At 44.1% G+C, this 19,405-nt stretch overlaps 1 protein-coding gene across 1 annotated transcript in view; it reads left to right on the top strand.

Annotated features, from left to right (window-relative positions):
- The window catches only part of LOC126199629 (A disintegrin and metalloproteinase with thrombospondin motifs 7-like), a 583,524-nt gene that overhangs the window by 486,954 nt on the left and 77,165 nt on the right, over positions 1-19,405 (top strand). The window contains exon 16 of the mRNA XM_049936555.1: positions 6,053-6,173. Within this exon, the coding sequence (XP_049792512.1) occupies positions 6,053-6,173 (121 nt within the window). The remainder of the gene's footprint in view (positions 1-6,052; positions 6,174-19,405) is intronic.

Below are 19,405 nucleotides of genomic sequence, written 5' to 3'. Positions count from 1 at the left end.
ATGACTACACCGATTCCCTCCACCTGGTCAGCCAATGACTCCAAGCTTCCTCAGCACTCGAGAAACAAGTAGCTTGTCTACTCCCTGGAAACACTGAAAACACTTATCAGCTATACTTAGCCTCATGTTGATGTCGAAGTCTCCCCGTTACCCAGCAGCATCTTGTATATCAGCTCTCCTTGCGTTTTTAACCCCTGAATCTCTTCATCTAACCTTCTGGTGATTTCGTTACTCTGTACCTGAATAACTTCAGCAAACAGTTTTCACTTCTCGCAAAGCTAATTCTGCATCTTGAGCATGTAATTTCGCACTCTACAAATGCATTCTGGCAACCAGCTGATGAAACTTTGCCTGTATTGCGCTTAGAAGCGACACCTCGTTACGAAGCAGCACTCTCCTTTTTTATGTTAGTTGCGATGATTAGAGTTTTCGACGACTGTGTGTTAGCTACCGTGATATCGTCGTATGCTTCGTTCAAATGGTTCAAATGGCTCTGAGCAATATGGGACTCAACATCTGTGGTCATAAGTCCCCTAGAACTTAGAACTACTTAAACCTAACTAACCTAAGGACATCACACACATCCATGCCCGAGGCAGGATTCGAACCTGCGACCGAAGCGGTCACGCGGTTCCAGACTGAAGCGCCTTTAACCGCACGGCCACACCGGCCGGCTAAGCTTCGTGCTGGCTGCAATGGAGGAAGTAAAGAGGATTGCAAACTCTTTAACAGCTGGTGCGTTAAGAGTAAATAGGCTGCTCGCGGCATCAGTTATGGTGGGGGTGGAGGATGTTTCAGCAATACAGGCTCCCTAGATGGAAGCGGCAGCAGAAGTGGAAGAGTTGAGGGAGTCTGATCGCTCCTCTTCAGTCTCAGTCGCCGGCCAACTTGCTCCTAAGTCTCTCCTTCATGGCTATTATGTTTGTGAGGTGTAATAAAAAATAAACTTTCTTTGCCTGGTGACGTTAACCTGTGCATGGAAACGGTCGCCACCCGTGGGTAAATCTAGGCGTGGGAGAAATAGTTTTTACTACCGTCACCGCTCGGGGCTGAGGCTGAATTCGACAGAAAGATGGAATGGGCTGCCCCCCTTCTGCGAACACCATGTGGTCGGTGACTGCTTTCCTCTTTGTTTCAGCTTTCAGACGAAACCTGTGTCGTGCGTGTAAGTTGTCGGTGTGTGTGAGAGACTGTGGTGTGATACTTTAATAGACTTTAATAGAATCTTTAACTGAATGTTTTAATACGGCCCCATATATCTGAAAAACAAATCATTACACACGAAAACAGTGATAGATGAATGTATACCGTTTGTGGCTTCACTAATATAGTAATGGAATTTTTTATATTTTGGCTCTATATGCCACTGGGCGTAAGTTTCTCGGCGTAAGCGCCACCTGTCTTTTTTATGTATAACTACATTATTTGTACCAATGCTCCCAAACTGTTATAACGGTAGTGTTAATTTCCTTTCTTTTTTTATTGTTACTCTACCTAAGTACGTTATTAATACTAATAATTTACACGTTTCTTTTGTACACCAATTGGCACATGTTTCTCGGCACGAGCGCCACCTGCCCTGTTTTCAGAGCAACTGCGCTCGCCGATTACAGTCAGTCGGTTGTGAGCTCTGCAAGATCCATGAGCTATTTTATATTAACGTGACAAACCCTAATTACAGGGCTATATTTTATTTTTGATACATGGATCTATGCCGACAATTGTAAAAACGGCGATGGTACATTAGTCCTTACTAATGTAAAATTGTAAGTACCAGTAGTCGTTATCATACTTCTGTAATGCAAGAGTTCTCTAATTTGTCTTAAATTTTTTTCTTGGCTTATAAGTTTCATACTTTTCTAATGTAAGCTATGATGTTTATTGTCCTTAGGTTATCTTCTGAAGAAGGCAAATTTATATTTGTCGAAACCTAGGTAAAGAATTTCTTTACCCATTGCAACTGGTCGGCTGTTTATAATTTTATAACTCTGTATAGTCATTTAACAGATTCTAGAAACTCGGCTACACTCTGAATTTTACATACGCAAACTTTTACTATAACACTTTGCAATAGTTAAGGAAACTTTCACATTATTTACACAAAAACAATTTAAATGCTGTCTCTTTATATTAACTTGGCACTTCATAAGTCTGTAAAGCAGGATACTCGGATTAATCAAACACCAGGAAGGAACCCTATATAGGTATGTGATTAGGATGACATAACATGGTGAACCAGCTTCTTTAAAGTTCAAGAATGATTATTAAAACACAGTTTAAATTAATGGTTCACGCTGCGCAAAAGCAAAATAAAAAAAAAATCTTATCTGGTGGCTGTAGGCTTGGGTGTGGCGAACAATTATGACGGCTACATTACCCACAGAGCGGCCTGCAAGTATCTTCCGTATGGGCTCAATGTCTCTTCTTGGCGTCGTTCAGTTTTACGTACAGTAGCCCAACAACTCGTAGCAATGCCGCAAGCCGTTTGTAGTCTTCATCTGCAAATTTTCGGGAAAAGATTCTCCTGCTCCACAAAGGTGTTGTCTCAATCACTACTGCCTACGGACTGTGTAACTTACTTCCCGCGCTTGCACTAGGTAGCACGCCAATTCGCCCTTGCCACCTTTTCCACTCCCCAGAGCCACTTTCGTTTCAAACAAAAGCACACTGGCTTTTACATAACATCTATTTCTTACATTGTTCCTAAGCGTGACCGTTTCTTACAATTGTCAAATTTATGTCAACATGAACAGTTTATACACATAAATGATTTTAAATGCAAATGTTATCAGAAAATTATTTAACGTAATAAGCAACTTACATAGTATTTTACATATATTACTCACATATAAGGCAAAGAACTTCGGCTACCAGTACAGTACACTTTACTTTACATATACAGGAAATATAGTAGCTACCAATATGCGAATATTTTAAAGCAAAAGAATTATAAAAAATTAGATGAATCAACAAATAATGTTATAAAAAGACGTTGAAATATCCTGTATATGTGAGAGGACTGTTTTCTATCGAAAGTGAAACTTAAATTCGGTGGAAGATCTGATATAGACTGTGATGTAGATTGGACACTCACTATTGCAAGTTGTATATGGCGTCTATGTTTTCTCTAAAAATATTGTTATGGTGCGAGTCGGCAACCTTTATGTTCCGAGGAGCCATATGTTAAGTCCTCGTTGCTAATGATGATGGAAGGTAGCCTAACGGGATCTGTCATCATAGAAATCTGGACAAGCATGCTAAAGATTAGTTGACAAAGTGCATATTTTACTCAACTTGTTACCGAAGAACTGCTACAATGTTGACAACATGCAGCAGCCGTGGCTAGCTATAAACAGGGGCAGGACGTGGGCGTGCGTCTGCGTACGCTGAATGTCTGTCGGTAGAGCCGGCTATCAACGTTCGGCACCATCTAATAACACGGACCTAGTCTCGAACTAGAAGCAGGTGTGCAAGTGCCCGCCATTTATAACACCGTCCTAACGGTCTTCATTGGTCGGCGACCTGGAGTTTCTTCATTGGTCAGGATATCATGTTGGTGGCGATGTTCAAAGCGCCTCTCGAGGCACCGGCAGTATCGATAAGCTGCGATACTACAAATATAAAATAAAATCTTAGTAAAGCAACGTATTCAGCTCCCCATGCGAAACGCCGATACTGTCAGTATTCGTGGTTGAAGGCAACTGAAGAAAACACGCGAACCTTAACTGTTCAGTTTTTTTGGCTGGTTCGCCAATAATGGTTCAAAAAAAAATGGCTCTGAGCACTATGGGACTTAACATCTATGGTCATCAGTCCCCTAGAACTTAGAACTACTTAAACCTAACTAATCTAAGGACATCACACACACCCATGCTCGAGGCAGGATTCGAACCTGCGACTGTAGCGGTCGCGCGATTCCAGACTGAAGTGCCTAGACCCGCTCGGCCACAGCGGCCGGCGTGTTTGTGGCTGCTCGCGGATTTTACATGTTGTGGACACTCTAATGTGAACTGAACTAATACGTACAGCCGGTGGACAGTGATTACCGGCGGATAAACGATGAACAGTGACGGCTGAGGCAGACTTCCAAGACGTTTTCGCAAGTGTTACAGACGCTTGCAGTTGCAACAACGAGAACGCAGTATCAGTATGGACTGTATGAGGATTGTGAGTAAATGACTGCAAATAAAAGCGTGGCGATATCATTTATGGCAGTGGACGCCACTGTATCCTGAGTGTTCAGTTATGTGGAACGTGATCAAGCCGTGGACAGCTGGTTACCGAAACTCTACGGCATCGAAGTTTCGACAGTGAGTAAAACAGGAAGACAGTAGGAATGCTACCTAAAATGGAAGAATAATTAGCATGAAATCACCAAATTCATTTCAAGGTAGATGGAAAACATCACCTGTCATTGCTGATGCAGTACCTCGGAATACAGACTATACAAACCCATCCAACCGAGAGATTTTGTGAGACGAAATGATAAAAATGCAAGCTCCCTCAGGCATTAACTTATGTACTAATCTTTCTCTATTTAGAATAGAAGTCTGACTTTCTCTGTAATAAATTTAAAGTTACATGTGTAAACAACTACTGTTTCCGCCGCTAACGAAGCCTGTCACCTGGCTAACATACTTTCACTATAAGTCTTGACAATATTGTTGGTAAATTTTATAGTAATGTCGATAACTATTCTAAGCTATTTAAAGCAATTTCCAAAATTATCTTATAATTTTAATAGTAATTTTTACCAAATCTGATATTATGATATCTTAGTTCGCCATTACTCAACGTGTGCGAGAAGCTACTATAATTTCTTGTCTTATTTCTGACTAGCCAACAGCTGTCGCCAGTGTATTAAACAAATTGATTGCTGAGGAACATGTGTTTCGTTGTATATTTTTCGCTACTTGAATATGTCTACATTGGAAATGTAGAGTCATATTCTATTGAACTTTTAGTTGTTTGAAAGCATTTATCTCTCAGTAACCGTGGTAAACGACAGCGGGTAACCAGACATAATATCCGTGAAGTATAGTATTGTGAATTTCCATAGGTAACGAAGTGTTTTGGGTTTGGGGAAGAACGTAGGGTCAATATAGGAATCGATCAGCAAATGAAACCCACTGTATTGGTTCCGTTACCATTGAAATTCAGATCATTTCTTAATAGATTTAAATAACAAAATTTCATACAAGACGAGTTTAGATCAACACATACAAGATCCATTCTACTTTTAAACAATAGGTCGACCAAACCGTTTTGTTACAACTATAAGTTAATTTCGTAAGCCCATAAACATATCTCTGCCACAATAGCTGATTACGATATATCCCCATGCCCTCCCTGTATAGCTTGATCCCACCATCGGCTACAATAATTCTCGTAAGACGTCCCAATTTCTGGCTCGTGTCTCGTTGAGACTTGAGACACATCACGTTATAGCACCTCTGATGAAAATTACATCGATATGTGGGAAGAAATTATCCTTTACGCATTCAGTCTGTAGAAATATCAAGCATTTTGTACGTGCAGCAGCATTTTAGCTCGGACAGCAGGGTTCGATTTCACGTTTTAGCCACTGCTGTTTGAACACCTACTCAAAGAAAACAAAAACAATGTATGTAAAGAATGGAAAAAGTACGATATTAGCGGTCATGGAGGAAAGTTACTGTATAGATAAGGAGGAGATAATAAGAGGGCACAGAATAATGATGTGTGAACTAAACTGTTTCGCTAATCCGCGCACACAAGGCACCATTGAGCCATCGACCAGATGTTGCTCACAAATGCACTTTGGTGTTAGGTAAACTGCAGCTGGTTTCTTTTGTGGAACGAGTAGCAAAGCAGCTGATGGATTCCGTAACATTTGACCTTAGTTTTTAGATACACTGTTAACATCGTTTTCTCTTATCGTTATGGTTGCTTTAATGATCTATATCCTAGAAGTTATAGCAGCTCGTAAAGCCGCACGCATAAATGTGGTGTCTAATGTCACAAATGCTACAGCGGTGGTTCTTTAGCCTGTTATTTGCTGTCTCCTGTGTAGCACGTGGGCTGCGACTGGGTGTTAGATTCCGATGCTGCCGACGATCCGTGCGGCGTCTGCAAGGGCAACGGGACCATGTGCCAAAAGGTCGACCACACATTCACCCAGGCCTCGGGAAACGGTAAGTAAGCTACTGTTGTGCATACTCAGTCGCCATGCTCACAAGAAGAAGAACGCGCCCTCTATTAACAGGAGAATACTTTTCAGCGGCATATAGCAACTAATGTAGACTGTTGCTTGAAGCTTCTTGTCTTTCATCACTGTCTGATGGAACTGATTGTTTTCTCCGTTATTATTACATTCGTATTTCTGCTGGAGTCAATAGCGACAGCATACGTGAAGAGCTCCTCGTAAGTTCTGTGATCCTGCGTTACTAATAAAGAAGCTACAAAGGTTGGCACCGAACGACCAAACTTCACAATCTCGTGTTACAAAACTGCCATAATTTCATGTCGCTCGCTAAACTCAAGGTAAAGATGTCTTGCATCGTCCTTTTCTCCATAAGAATAGAAAAAGAGTCTCTACGAAGTGCAGATGCTTGCGAAAACGGCAGTGATTGCATTTAAGTTTAGATATTAAATAAGCAAGGCCGAGAACGAGCTTGTGTCTGGTATTTCGTGGACTGAAGCACCTTCGGGTAAGTAACTGAATAGCTTTTACATTTTTGTATTTTTGTCTATTTCTGTTCAAATTGACAGCCTTCTGTCATGAATCCTAACTATATTTTGAGTTTCAGTACAAGTTATATTCCCTAACAGTAACGACTTCTTTGTTCAGGATAGGTTAGGCTTTCTTAGGTCATGTGGTCAATAACATCGTTACAGGTAATCCAATCATGTGGTTCCACCTAAGCGAAAAAAAGTTCCTTCTCAGCGATTCGATGAATTTGTGTACAATACGATTTCCCATCTCGTTCACCTGAAGCTTTTCAGAATTGTTGGAGCAGACAGTGATTTACTGAGTACGATATATGATGCCATTGTCATCCTCGAGCAGAACTACCGGTTGATTCAAAAGCAAAGAACAGATTTCAGTTGTTTCTTACAGACAAGCTTTAAAAGATAGAAACAGGCATGTTTCCGGGTAGACGAAGGTTCATAGTTTTGACACAGCTGAGCTATTGTTTCTCTGTAGGAACATGGCGACTACATTACAAGATAAATCATCTTGGGTGTGTTGGAATTTGTGCAAAGTCAATCCATCGTTCAAGTACAACGTGCTTTCCGCCGTCTACTCAGCAAGAAGCCACCTCTCCACAAGCAGATTTATGACTGCCATAAAAAATTCCTCGAAGTTGTTTGCATATGTAAAGGGAAGAGCACTGGTCGGCCACGCACAGCTGATGAAACTCTCGAGCTTATCCGAGATGCGTTCAGACGGTGCCCTCTGAAGTCCACCAGATGGGCAGGGATCTGTTGATTCGTGCGCAGAGTGAAATCGACTACCTTTTCGATGTTTATCGAGTAAAGCATGTTGCTTATATTAAGTGTATGGTGTAGCATCAGTGTGAACATAAAACTTTGAATCTTCCTCTATCCCGTAATAAGCGCACTGTGTGTCTGTCTTTTATAGTGTGTCTGTAATAAACAATCGAAATCTGTTCTTTGTTTTTGAATCACCGTGTGTAGTGTAACTAGCTCTGAGTAGTTGCACGGTCACGATGCCTGATTTTGTTCGTAATCTGAATAGAACAGTCTTACACAAACTCTGAATGTAGAACAGGCTTAGAACAAATTTATTGGTTTTAGAAACATCATTACTAGTATGGATTGCTTCGAGGTCTTTTACTATAAATGAACCCTAATTTTATTATTTAATTGAGCATTGTTGGCAGAAGAAATACCAGTTACTATATTCAGCGGAAATAATTTCAGTACGTATGGCATATTAAAACTGTTCCTAAAAATCCCTTGAACGTTTCATTGTAAGCAAGCTTTCACTAGATGAGGAAGAGGCCCAATAATACAGAAGCATTCAATTTGGTCTACATTGTTGGTTCGGTTTCATCTCTTATGGATGGAAAATAGGCATAGAGGTACCGCCGCCACACGGAAGTTGGAAGCCCGTATTCTAAAACTAACAGTGCGTTCCTTAATGTGGAGTGCATTATTCCCACATTGTCTCTCAGCGCTTTGTGCTAATATATGCTGATTTTGTTAAGGCAGCTGTCCGTGACAAATCCGTAACAACAACTGGGAAAGGTGCCACTCGATGTAACTACTAATCACTTTCTTCTTCGACATAAAAGTTTTCTGGGTTTGGTACCGCGTCATAATGTAAAAACTACTGCTGCTGGAGAAAAACCAACGTTTCGGCCACGATTGCAGCGACCTTCTTCTCCAATGAAATTTAAGTGTCTTCAGGTTTCAGCTATATCACAACATTAGCTTTGCGCCCGCTGCTTCTCTCGTGTAGACTGTATGGATCGCAGAGATTTTAGTTTTCTTGTTTTTTTATTTAATCGAATTATTGTATTGTTCACAAATTGTAACACCTAAGCTTGGGCTTTCCCAAATGCATTTCCGAGCAAAAAGTCGTTTTGGTAGCTGGAGTCCAAGTTTTGTTAACAATGATTTTTGCGTTCTTGTGGAGATATTTTCATAGCAGCTTTCATCCCCTAAAAAATCTTTCTTTTTGTGGTGTCACCGCCAGACACCACACTTGCTAGGTGGTAGCTTAAATCGGCCGCGGTCCATTAGTACAGGTCGGACCCGCGTGTCGCCACTGGCAGTGATCGCAGACCGAGCGCCACCACACGGCAGGTCTCGAGATACGGACTAGCACTCGCCCCAGTTGTACGGACGACATTGCTAGCGACTACACGTACGAAGCCTTTCTCTCATTTGCCGAGAGACAGTTAGAATAGCCTTCAGCTAAGTCCATGGCTACGACCTAGCAAGGCGCCATTTGTACCATTGCATGTATCTCAAGATAGTCTCACTTGTATCATCAAGAATGCTGTATACCAAAGGACAATATAAAAGTTAAGTGTTCTAGTAGCTACGTTCTTTTCTTTATCACATTCATTACGAATCCTGTTCCAGACTTAACGCCAGACGGCGTGAGTTGACGCGTGCCCTTTCGGCTACTTCACTGTGGACTGGCTGCCTTAACAGTCCACTACACTTTTATCTAATCGAGAAATGAAATATCAGTTTTCATAAATTTAGCCTTAAAATGTTTTAATGTAACTAAATATTTTCTTTACAATTTTCGACTCCTATTTCATCCCCCTAGGGGTTCAATTTCGAAAAACATTGAAACACACCATTTTTAAAATTTGTAACCGAGACGCGTTCATAGGATTTGTCGACCTGGAAAAGCGTTGGACAATGAAAAAGGTGCAAGTTCTTCGAACTTCTGAGAAAAGCAAGGGTAAGCTATAAGGAGAGAAGGGCAATATACAATATGTACAAGAGCCAAGAGGGAATAATAAGATTGGACGACCAGGAGCGAAGTGCTCGTATTAAAAAGGCCGTAAAGCAGAGATGTAGTCTTTAGCCCCTACTGTTCAATCTGTACATCGAAGAAACATGAGGGAAATAAAAGAAAGGTTCAGGAGTTTTTGTTTTGGGTTTGGGGCGCAAAACTTCTATGGTCATTAGCGCCCGGTCCGTGACTTAGGAAACAGTAAAAAACCGGAATTTAAAACCAGCAGCAATGAAAACGAAAGTCATAAAATTGGAGAAACTAAAAGCAGAAGGAAGGCTTAAAAATCCACTACAGAAAGGGGTTCGTTGTCCCCAAAAAAAGCTTCAAATGACTGACGTCATTTCACTGGCACTAATAAACTTGAGAACGCGGTCGGCGGAGCGCGTGTCATCTGCTAAAATCGACGATATATCAGGCGATAGCTGTAGACGGGAGCGTAACGGATTAAAATAGGGGCACTCAATTAAAAGGTGTCTTACCGTCCACAGCTGAGAGCAGTGGGGACAGAGTGGGGGAGGATCGCCGCTTAAAAGATGTCGATGGCTAAAAAGACAGTGCCCTATCCGGAGTCTAGTTAAAATTACCTCCTCCCGACGACGCGGTCGGGAGGAAGAGGTCCAAGCACAAGGAAGAGCTTTCACGTCCCGCAATTTATTATGGGTAAGTGTCGACCAATGCGTGTGCCACAAATGGACAACACGTCGACATAGAACGCTCCGTAGATCGGCGAAGGGAAGCGATTGAATAGCTGGCCGAGGAAGGGAGACTGCAGCCTTGGCTGCAATATCGGCCGCCTCATTTCCACAGATACCAACGTGTCCCGGGAGCCAGAGGAACGCCACCGAGACGCCCCCCAGGTGGAGCAAGCGCAGACAGTCCTGAATCCGGTGGACCAGAGGGTGCACAGGATAAAGAGCGTGGAGACTGAGGAGAGAGCTGAGAGAATCTGAGCAGATAACGTACTGTATCCGCTGATGGTGGCGGATGTAGTGGACAGCCTGGAGAACAGCGTAAAGCTCCGCAGTATAAACCGAACACTGGTCGGGAAGCCGAAAGTGATTTGGGGTGTTGCCAACAATATAGGCACTCCCTACACCTAACCATGTTTTCGAGCCGTCGGTGTAAATAAATGTGGCGTCCGTCATTTGTGCACATAGAGCAGCAAATGCCCGACGATAAACAAGTGAAGGGGTAACATCCTTGGGAAATCGACAAAGGTCACGGAGCAGGCAGATCCGGGGACGGAGCCAAGGCGGTGCTGTACCCCAAGTTGTCAAGAAGGTTTTAGGAAAGCGGAAGGAAAGAGAATGGAGTAGTTGACGGAAGCGGACTCCCGGTGGTAGTAGGGAGGAGGGGCGGCCTGCATACCCTACATCAAAGGAGGCGTCGAAGAAAAGGTCATGGGCTGGATTAGCAGGCATGGAAGACAGATGGCTAGCATAACGACTCAGAAGGACTGCTCGCCGATTGGACAGCGGAGGTTCAGCAGTCTCAGCATAAAGGCTTTCCACAGGGCTGGTGTAAAAAGCTCCAGACACTAAACGTAATCCACGGTGGCGGATAGAGTCGAGACGCCGAAGAATAGACGGCCGAGCAGAGAAGTAGTCTATGCTTCCATAGTCCAATTTCGAGCGCACTAAGGCGCGATAGAGGCGGAGAAGAACCACTCGGTCCGCTCCCCAGGAGGTACCATTCAGGACACGGAGGGTGTTAAGGGATCGCAGACAGCGAGCCGAAAGATAGGAAACGTGGGAGGACCAGCACAGTTTTCTGTCAAACATAAGACCCAAGAATTTAGCGACGTTGGAAAACGGAAGGTTGACAGGACCTAGATGTAAGGAGGGCGGAAGGAACTCCTTACGTCGCCAAAAATTAACACAAACGGTCTTACTGGGAGAAAAACGGAAGCCGGTTTCGATGCTCCAAGAGTGGAGGCGATCGAGACATCCTTGAAGACGTCGTTCAAGAAGGGTGGTCCGTTGAGATCTGTAGTAGATCGCAAAATCGTCCACAAAGAGGGAGTCCGAGACATCACGAAGGATTTATGGCAATGGCAAACAGTACAACACTCAGCATGGAGCCCTGGGGTACCCCGTTTTCTTGGGAGAAAGTGCGGGAGAGAGTAGTGTTCACCCGCACCCTAAATGTGCGCTCTGCCATAAATTCGCGAAGAAAAAGGGGCAGCCGGCCTCGAAAGCCCCAAGAGAACAGTGTGCGGAGGATGCCTGTCCTCCAACAGGTATCGTATGCTCTCTCCAGATCAAAAAATATTGCTACTGTTTGGCGTTTCCGGAGAAAATTGTTCATGATATAAGTGGAGAGAGCAACAAGATGGTCAACTGCAGAACGATGCTTTCGGAATCCGCATTGGGCAGGTGTTAAAAGACTGCGGGATTCCAGCCACCACGCTAAACGGTAATTCACCATACGCTCCAAAACCTTACAGACACTACTCGTGAGAGAAATGGGGCGATAGCTAGAGGGGAGATGTTTGTCCTTTCCAGGTTTCGGAACAGGAACGACGATAGCTTCCCGCCATCGTCTGGGAAAAGTACTGTCGGTCCAAATTCGATTATAAAGGCGAAGGAGGTAACGCAGACTATGGGTTGATAAATGCAGCAACATTTGGACGTGGATACCATCCGGTCCTGGGGCGGAGGAGCGAGAAGAAGAGAGTGCATGTTGGAGTTCCCGCAAGGAGAAAACAGTATTGTAGCTTTCGCGATTTTGAGAGGAGAAAGCAAGAGGTCGCACTTCCGCTGCACGTTTCTTCGGGAGAAACGCTGGCGGGTAATTTGAAGAGCTCGAAATCTCAGCAAAGTGCTGACCCAACGAGTTAGAAATTGCGACGGGGTCCACTAATGTGTCCTGCGCGACAGTGAGCTCAGAGACCGGGGAGAAACTAGGCTCGCCTGAGAACCGTCGAAGCCGACTCCAAACTTCAGAGGAGGGAGTGAAGGTGTTAAATGAGCTAATAAAGAATTTCCAGCTTGCCTTCTTGCTATCGCGGATGACACGACGGCATCGCGCTCGGAGCTGCTTATAGCGGATACAGTTGGCCAAAGTAGGATGGTGGCGGAAAAACCGGAGAGCACGTCGCCGCTCACGTAGTGCACGGCATGCCTCGTTCCACCAAGGAACTGGGGGGCGCCGGGACAATTCGGAGGTGCGTGGTATTGAATGTTCCGCAGCTGTAAGAATAACGTCGGTAATATGTGTGACCTCATCGTTGACGCTGGGAAAGTGACGGTCATCAAATGTCGCTAGAGACGAAAAAAGTGTCCAATCGGCTTGGGCAAACTTCCAGCGTCGCGGGCGCATGTAGGGCAGTTGAGGCTGCAGTTTAAGGACACATGGAAAGTGGTCACTCGAATGTGTATCATCAAGGGCGAACCATTCGAAGCGCCGAGCTAGCGGAACAGTACCGACCGCAAGGTCCAAATGAGATAAATTTGTCGTGGAGGCAGACAAAAATGTAGGGACCCCAGTGTTGAGGCAAACTAGATCTGCTTGGTGGAAGACGTCTAGCAACAGTGAGCCACGTGGACAAGGATGTGGAGATCCCCAAAGCGGGTGGTGGGCATTGAAGTCCCCAACCAGCAAATATGGGGGTGGAAGCTGACCAAGAAGATGAAGGAAATCAGCTCGTGCCATTGGTGTGGACGATGGAATGTATACAGTACAAAGAGAGAACGTGTGTCCGGAAAGGGAAAGACGGACGGCGACAGCTTGGAAGGAAGTGTTTAAATGGATTGGGTGATAATGGAGAGTTTCATGGAGAAGAATCATGAGTCCTCCATGTGCTGGAGTGCCTTCAACAGAGGGGAGATCATATCGGACGGACTGAAAATGAGGGAGAACAAAGCGGTCATGGGGACGCAGCTTTGTTTCCTGAAGACAGAAGATGACCGGCGAGTAGGATTGTAAGAGGATCGACAATTCATCCAGATTGGCTCGAATACCGCGGATATTCCAGTGGATAATGGTCATAGGGTGAACAGAAAATGGAGGAATGTGACCAAGGTCGCTGTCAACTCAACGACTGCTCTGTGCTTGCGACCGACAGCATGGAATGGCATTCAGCCGAAGGCAGAAGATCCTGATCCATAGGTTGGTCAGGAGCAGCTCCTGCCACCAGCGACCGGCCGGTTGATCGGCCGCCAGCAGTGCGCCTCGGCGACACAGAAGACGGCCGAGGGCGATTTCCGCCAGGTGGTGCTGTAGATGGGACACGCCTTGGCGGAGAAGGAGAGGAACTGGGTTTCTTTGTAGCCTTCTTGGAAGTATGATGTTTAGAGGAAGGAGGAACCGATGGTTGGGAAATTGCCGTACGTAAAAACTCTTCACGAGTATGCTCATTTTTCGAAGTCTTGGTGTCTGACTTTTGGGCTCGAGATTTAGCAGAACTCGACGAAGGGTGAGCCAGAGAGTGGGCAGGCGAAAGTGGTGAGGTTGAACGGGCGATCTTTGCGCTGGCCGATCTGACGACCGTGGCACTAAAGGTGAGGTTGCAAGTCTGCGTGGCCGCCTCCTTTGTTGGCCGAGGAGAAGCAAGGACAGTGCTGTATTTTCCTTTCTGAGGCACGGTGGGCTGTCGACTGGCGAATAATTTTCGAGCAGCTAAGGTCGACACCTTTTCCTTTACTCTAATTTCCTGGATGAGCTTTTCGTCCTTAAAAACGGGACAATCTCGAGAGGAAGCAGCGTGGTCTCCCACACAGTTGATGCAGCGAGGGGATGGAGGTGGACAAGCACCCTCATGGGCATCCCTGCCACACGTAACACATTTGGCCGGTATGGAACAGGACTGGCTGGTGTGATTGAACCGCTGACACCGATAGCAACGCGTAGGGTTTGGGACGTAAGGGCGAACGGAAATTATCTCATAGCCTGCTTTGATTTTCGATGGGAGGTGAACTTTGTCAAATGTCAAGAAGACAGTGCGGGTTGGAATGATGTTCGTGTCAACCCTTTTCATAACCCTATGAACAGCCGTTACGCCCTGGTCAGACAGGTAGTGCTGAATTTCTTCGTCAGACAGTCCATCGAGGGAGCGTGTATAAACGACTCCACGCGAGGAATTTAAGGTACGGTGCGGTTCCACCCGGACAGGGAAAGTGTGTAGTAGTGAGGTACGCAGCAATTTTTGTGCCTGGAGGGCACTGACTGTTTCTAACAACTGGGTGCCATTCCGTAATCTGGAATAAGACTTTACAGGACCCGCAATTGCGTCGACACCTTTCTGAATAATGAAAGGGTTGACCGTGGAGAAGTCGTGACCTTCGTCAGACCGAGAAACAACAAGGAACTGTGGCAAAGATGGAAGAACTGTCTGTGGCTGAGATTCAGTGAACTTACGTTTGTGAGCAGACATAGTGGAAGGTGAGGAAACCATTGCGGAAGAATCCCCCATGATTACCGGCGTCTCCGATGGCGCGCTCCTCCCTTGTGGGGGCCCTCTCTGAGGGCACTCCCGCCTTAGGTGATTGTTCACACCTCAAGTCACACCTCCCGACAAACGGACGGAGGGACCAATCGGCACTTTCGGAAGGTATCAGCTCGGGTAATCACCCCTCCCTGGGCCTGGCCGTTACCAGGGGGTACGTACGTGTCCTACCCGTCTACCCGGGGCGGGGAATTACGCGTTACCCCGTCACCGGCTACGCATGGAAGTGCGTGGGTCGGCCTTCAGACACGCACAGGGAGGAAGAAAGAGAAAGGGAAAGGAAAGAAGAGAGGTCTCAAACGCCGCAGCGGAGAAAAGGGTAGAGAGAAGAGGTAAGGAAAAGAGAAGGACAAAGGAAGGATGAAGACTTACAAGCAAGGAAGGCGAAGAATGTGGTACATTTACAAGCGTCCATCTCTGGACGTAGGCACAAACCATACCCCCAGAGGGGGAGAAAGGGAAGGAAAGAGCCAGAGGTGAGGGGGGGAGGCAAAGATGGGGGATGGGGAAGGATGCGGAAAGGGAAGGTATGCAGCCCGGAAAGGAAGGAAGGCCACATCAGCTCGGGGTCCCGTGCTCGCTACGCACGTATCCACAAAAGAGTTGTGGATCCCCTGGGGGGAGGTTCAGGAGTGGAATTAATATTCCAGGTTTTCATATCAATGATGAGATTCGCTGATGACATTACTATCCTGAGTGACAGTGAAGAAGAATTGCATGGTCTCCTGAATGGAATGAACAATTTCATAAGTAAAGAATATGGACTAACAGTAAATCGAAGAAAGATGAAAATAACGGAAAGTAGCAAAAATGAAAATAGTGAGAAACTTAACTTCAGGATTGATGACCACGAAGTACATGAAATTAAGGAACTCTGCTACCTATGCAGCAAAATGACCAATGACGGACGGAGCAAGGAGGACATCCCAAGCGGGTTAGTACTGGCAAAAAGGGTGTTCCTGGTCAAGAGGAGTCTACTAGTATCAAACATAGGCCTTAATTTGAGGAAAAAGTTTGAGAATGTGCGTTTGGAGCACAGCATTACATGGTAGTGAAACATGGACTGTGGGAAAACAGGAACAGAAGTGAATCGAAGCATTTGAGATGTGGTGCTACAGAAGAATGTTGAAAATTAGGTGAACTGGTAAGTTAAGGAATGAGGAGGTTCTGCTCAGAATCGGAGAGGAAAGGAATATGTGGAAAACACTGACGAGGAGAAGGAGCAGAATGATAGGACATTTGTTGAGACATCAGGGAATGACTTCCATTGTACTAGAGGGAGCTGTAGAGGGCAAAAACTGTAGACGAAGCCAGAGATTAGAATATATCCAGCAAATAACTGAGGACGTACGTTTCTAAAACAAGTCAAATATCAATGTTCATAGATGTAGCTTTGAAAATACTTAAGTAGTTCATTATTAATTATATATTTTCAAAAAAAGCTTTCACCCACTATTTCACCCCCTTATCGTTAAATTTCCAAAAATGCTGAAACCCGTATTTCTTTATTTCTGACCAAGAAACCAAATACTAATTTTCGTAGGTCTAGTTTGAAAATTGCCTTAATAGCGACATTTTTTAAAAAACCTTCATGCATTATTTAACCTCCATATGGTTGGAATTTCGAAAAATGCTTGTTTGCCTAGCGGTCTGGACTGGGCGTTGATGAGTCAGTCAGTCAGGATATTGCCTTTTATCAAACGTTGTAATTTTGTTAAATTTTAGAGGATTCTGTGAAGAAGTTTTAAATTGAAACTTCCTGGCAGATTATTCAAACTGTAAGCTGGACCGAGACTCGAACTCGGGACCTTTGCCTTTCACGGGCAAGTGCTCTGCCATCTGTGCTACCCAGGCACGACTCACAGCCCCTCCCCACAGCTTTACTTCTGCCAGTATCTCGTCTCCTACCTTCCAGACTTCACAGAAGCTCTCCTGCGAACCTTATAGAACTAGCACTCCTGGAAGAATGGATATTGCGGAGACATGGCTTAGCCACAGCATGGGGGATGTTTCCAGAATGAGATTTTCACTCTGCAGCGGAGTGTGCGCTGATATGAAACTTCCTGGCAGATTAAAACTGTGTGCCGGACAGAGACTCGAACTCGGGACTAGTTTTAATCGGCCAGGAAGTTTCATATCAGCGCACACTCCGCTGCAGAGTGAAAATCTCATTCTGGAAACATCCCTCATGCTGTGGCTAAGCCATGTCTCCGCAATATCCATTCTTCCAGGAGTGCTAGTTCCATAAGTTTCGCAGGAGAGATTCTGTGAAGTTTGGAAGGTAGGAGACGAGATACTGGCAGAAGCAAAGCTGTGGGGACGGGGCGTGAGTCGTGCTTGGGTAGCACAGACGGCAGAGCACTTGCCCGCCAAAGGCAAAGGTCTCGAGTTCGAGTCTCGGTCCGGTACACAGTTTTAATCTGCCAGGAAGTTTCCTATCAGCGCACACTCCGCTGCAGAGTGAAAATCTCATTCTCAAGTTTTAAATTGTTTCTCTGCTCACGACAACTGCTTTCTTAAGGTGTTTCTCATAACAGATACTCCCAAATTAAGACACTCAGGCGATTTGCTGAGCTATAATTTTTTCAGTGCCACTGATTGCTGTAATGCTCAAACTGTTTTGTAAAATAAGGAGATTTAACTTACAAAAAATGTAGATGTTTGTTAGTAAACGATGCCAATTAAACTGTGCTGTACAACAATATAGCCGGCCGGAGTCGCCGAGCGGTTCTAGGCGCTACAGTCTGGAACCGCGCGACCCCTACGGTCGAAGGTTCGAATCCTGCCTCGGGCATGGATGTGTGTGATGTCCTTAGGTTAGTTAGGTTTAAGTAGTTCTACGTTCTAGGGGACTGATGACCTCAGAAGTTAAGTCGTATAGTGCTCAGAGCCATTTGAACAATTTATACAACAATATATTAATTGTATTTCTCTTTATGTCTTCTTTACTCTTCACTCAAAGATAAATTTGCTCCAGAATGAAACGATAACTATCTGATGTACATTTACGTGACACCATATATAGAGTACAACTGCAATATTCCTTCAGTACTATCGTCCTCATGTGTTCTGTTTCATTCGATTTATAAGATTTTCACGTCTCTTGAACCACTGGAAACCGACACTCACAACTCTATAATCTTCACCACGTCACAGAGGGTACATACAAGTGAGTAAGTTCTACTCCGAAGTTGGAGTTAATAAAATCACAAAATTGACAGTATTATCAGTAAAAGTTAATAGAAAGTTAACAGTTAAACTTTTATCGTATTTTATTTTATATTCTTTTCCCCGTAATTCCCTTATAAGTATTATTATTAAACCTTTTGTCCTTCCTGCTACATAACGATCCGCTTGTATTACAACTTCCGACTCTAATAATATTACTTCATTCTAAGAGTCATTCTCTCCTATTTTTTGGTTCTTTCCTCTGGTTACGGCCCTGAGATATAGTTTTAATTTTTCCCAATACTATAACTGTCACTTTTTATCTTCCTCGGATTATGTCGGATTGTTAATACAAACTAAAGTGATGTTTTCTTAAAACTATTCATTACGATCAGTGACACACACAGAATTGTCTCTTTAGTCAAAACAGGGTTATATCGAAGTGCACAATTCTTGATACTCTTGTTAACTCTTAGTCTTTTTGAATTCATTATTTTCTTTTGGTTGTCCAAATCTTTTTATTCGAATCTTCTCTTTCTTTTAAATCCATAAAATTTCCGCATTCTTACTTTCGCGTAAAGATTCTTATGCCTATAGACATTCTAGTTTTATCACTTTATTTTAATGCTGTAATTAATTCTCAGTGAATATAGACCTCTTTCCACATATATTTATTTGTGTAATACATTATTCCATGTCATTTCCTGAATTCAATTATATCTCTGTCATCTTGAATAATTAAAGTTTGCAATATTTTTATTTTTTGAAAAATCGATGCTTTGGGAGTCTTTCTATAATTGCTATTCGCAGCCAAACTCCAACAACAGTAGAAGTTATAATAAAAGAATAGAACTTAATTTGTATCTCAGCTATTGTTCTTTATAAAATCGAATCTTTGTATCACACAGTAAAGTATTTCATGCCAAAAAAATCAGCATTAGCTATATTAGGCACACCTTGCAACGGGAAACCCTACACCTCTGACACATGCGATGACACACTTTAGTGCATCTTTGAGAAAAGGCAGATTATGTCCGGATTAGTATTTCAGTTGCGTGATATTCCGTCTGAATTTGAGAGACCTGTTTTTGCTCACTTGAAGATTCACTAGAATGCGTACGTCGAAGAGAAGGTAACAGGAGGGCCAATCAACGTCCAGTTCAATACCTGGAAGAAGATAGTCATCAGAGAGAACACATACATATATACCAGTTAGCGACCACATAGGAAGTCGTAGCTCACAGCGAGAACAGCGGTAGACGTCCATTAGTGAGACGTTCCGCAAGCATGCACTGATAGCAAGTGGC

The sequence above is a fragment of the Schistocerca nitens genome, chromosome 8 (assembly GCF_023898315.1).
Source record: "Schistocerca nitens isolate TAMUIC-IGC-003100 chromosome 8, iqSchNite1.1, whole genome shotgun sequence".
NCBI classification, from domain to species: Eukaryota; Metazoa; Arthropoda; class Insecta; order Orthoptera; family Acrididae; genus Schistocerca; species Schistocerca nitens.
The sequence above is the reverse complement of the archived record's forward strand: the minus strand, read 5'-3'. Positions and strand labels throughout refer to the sequence as shown.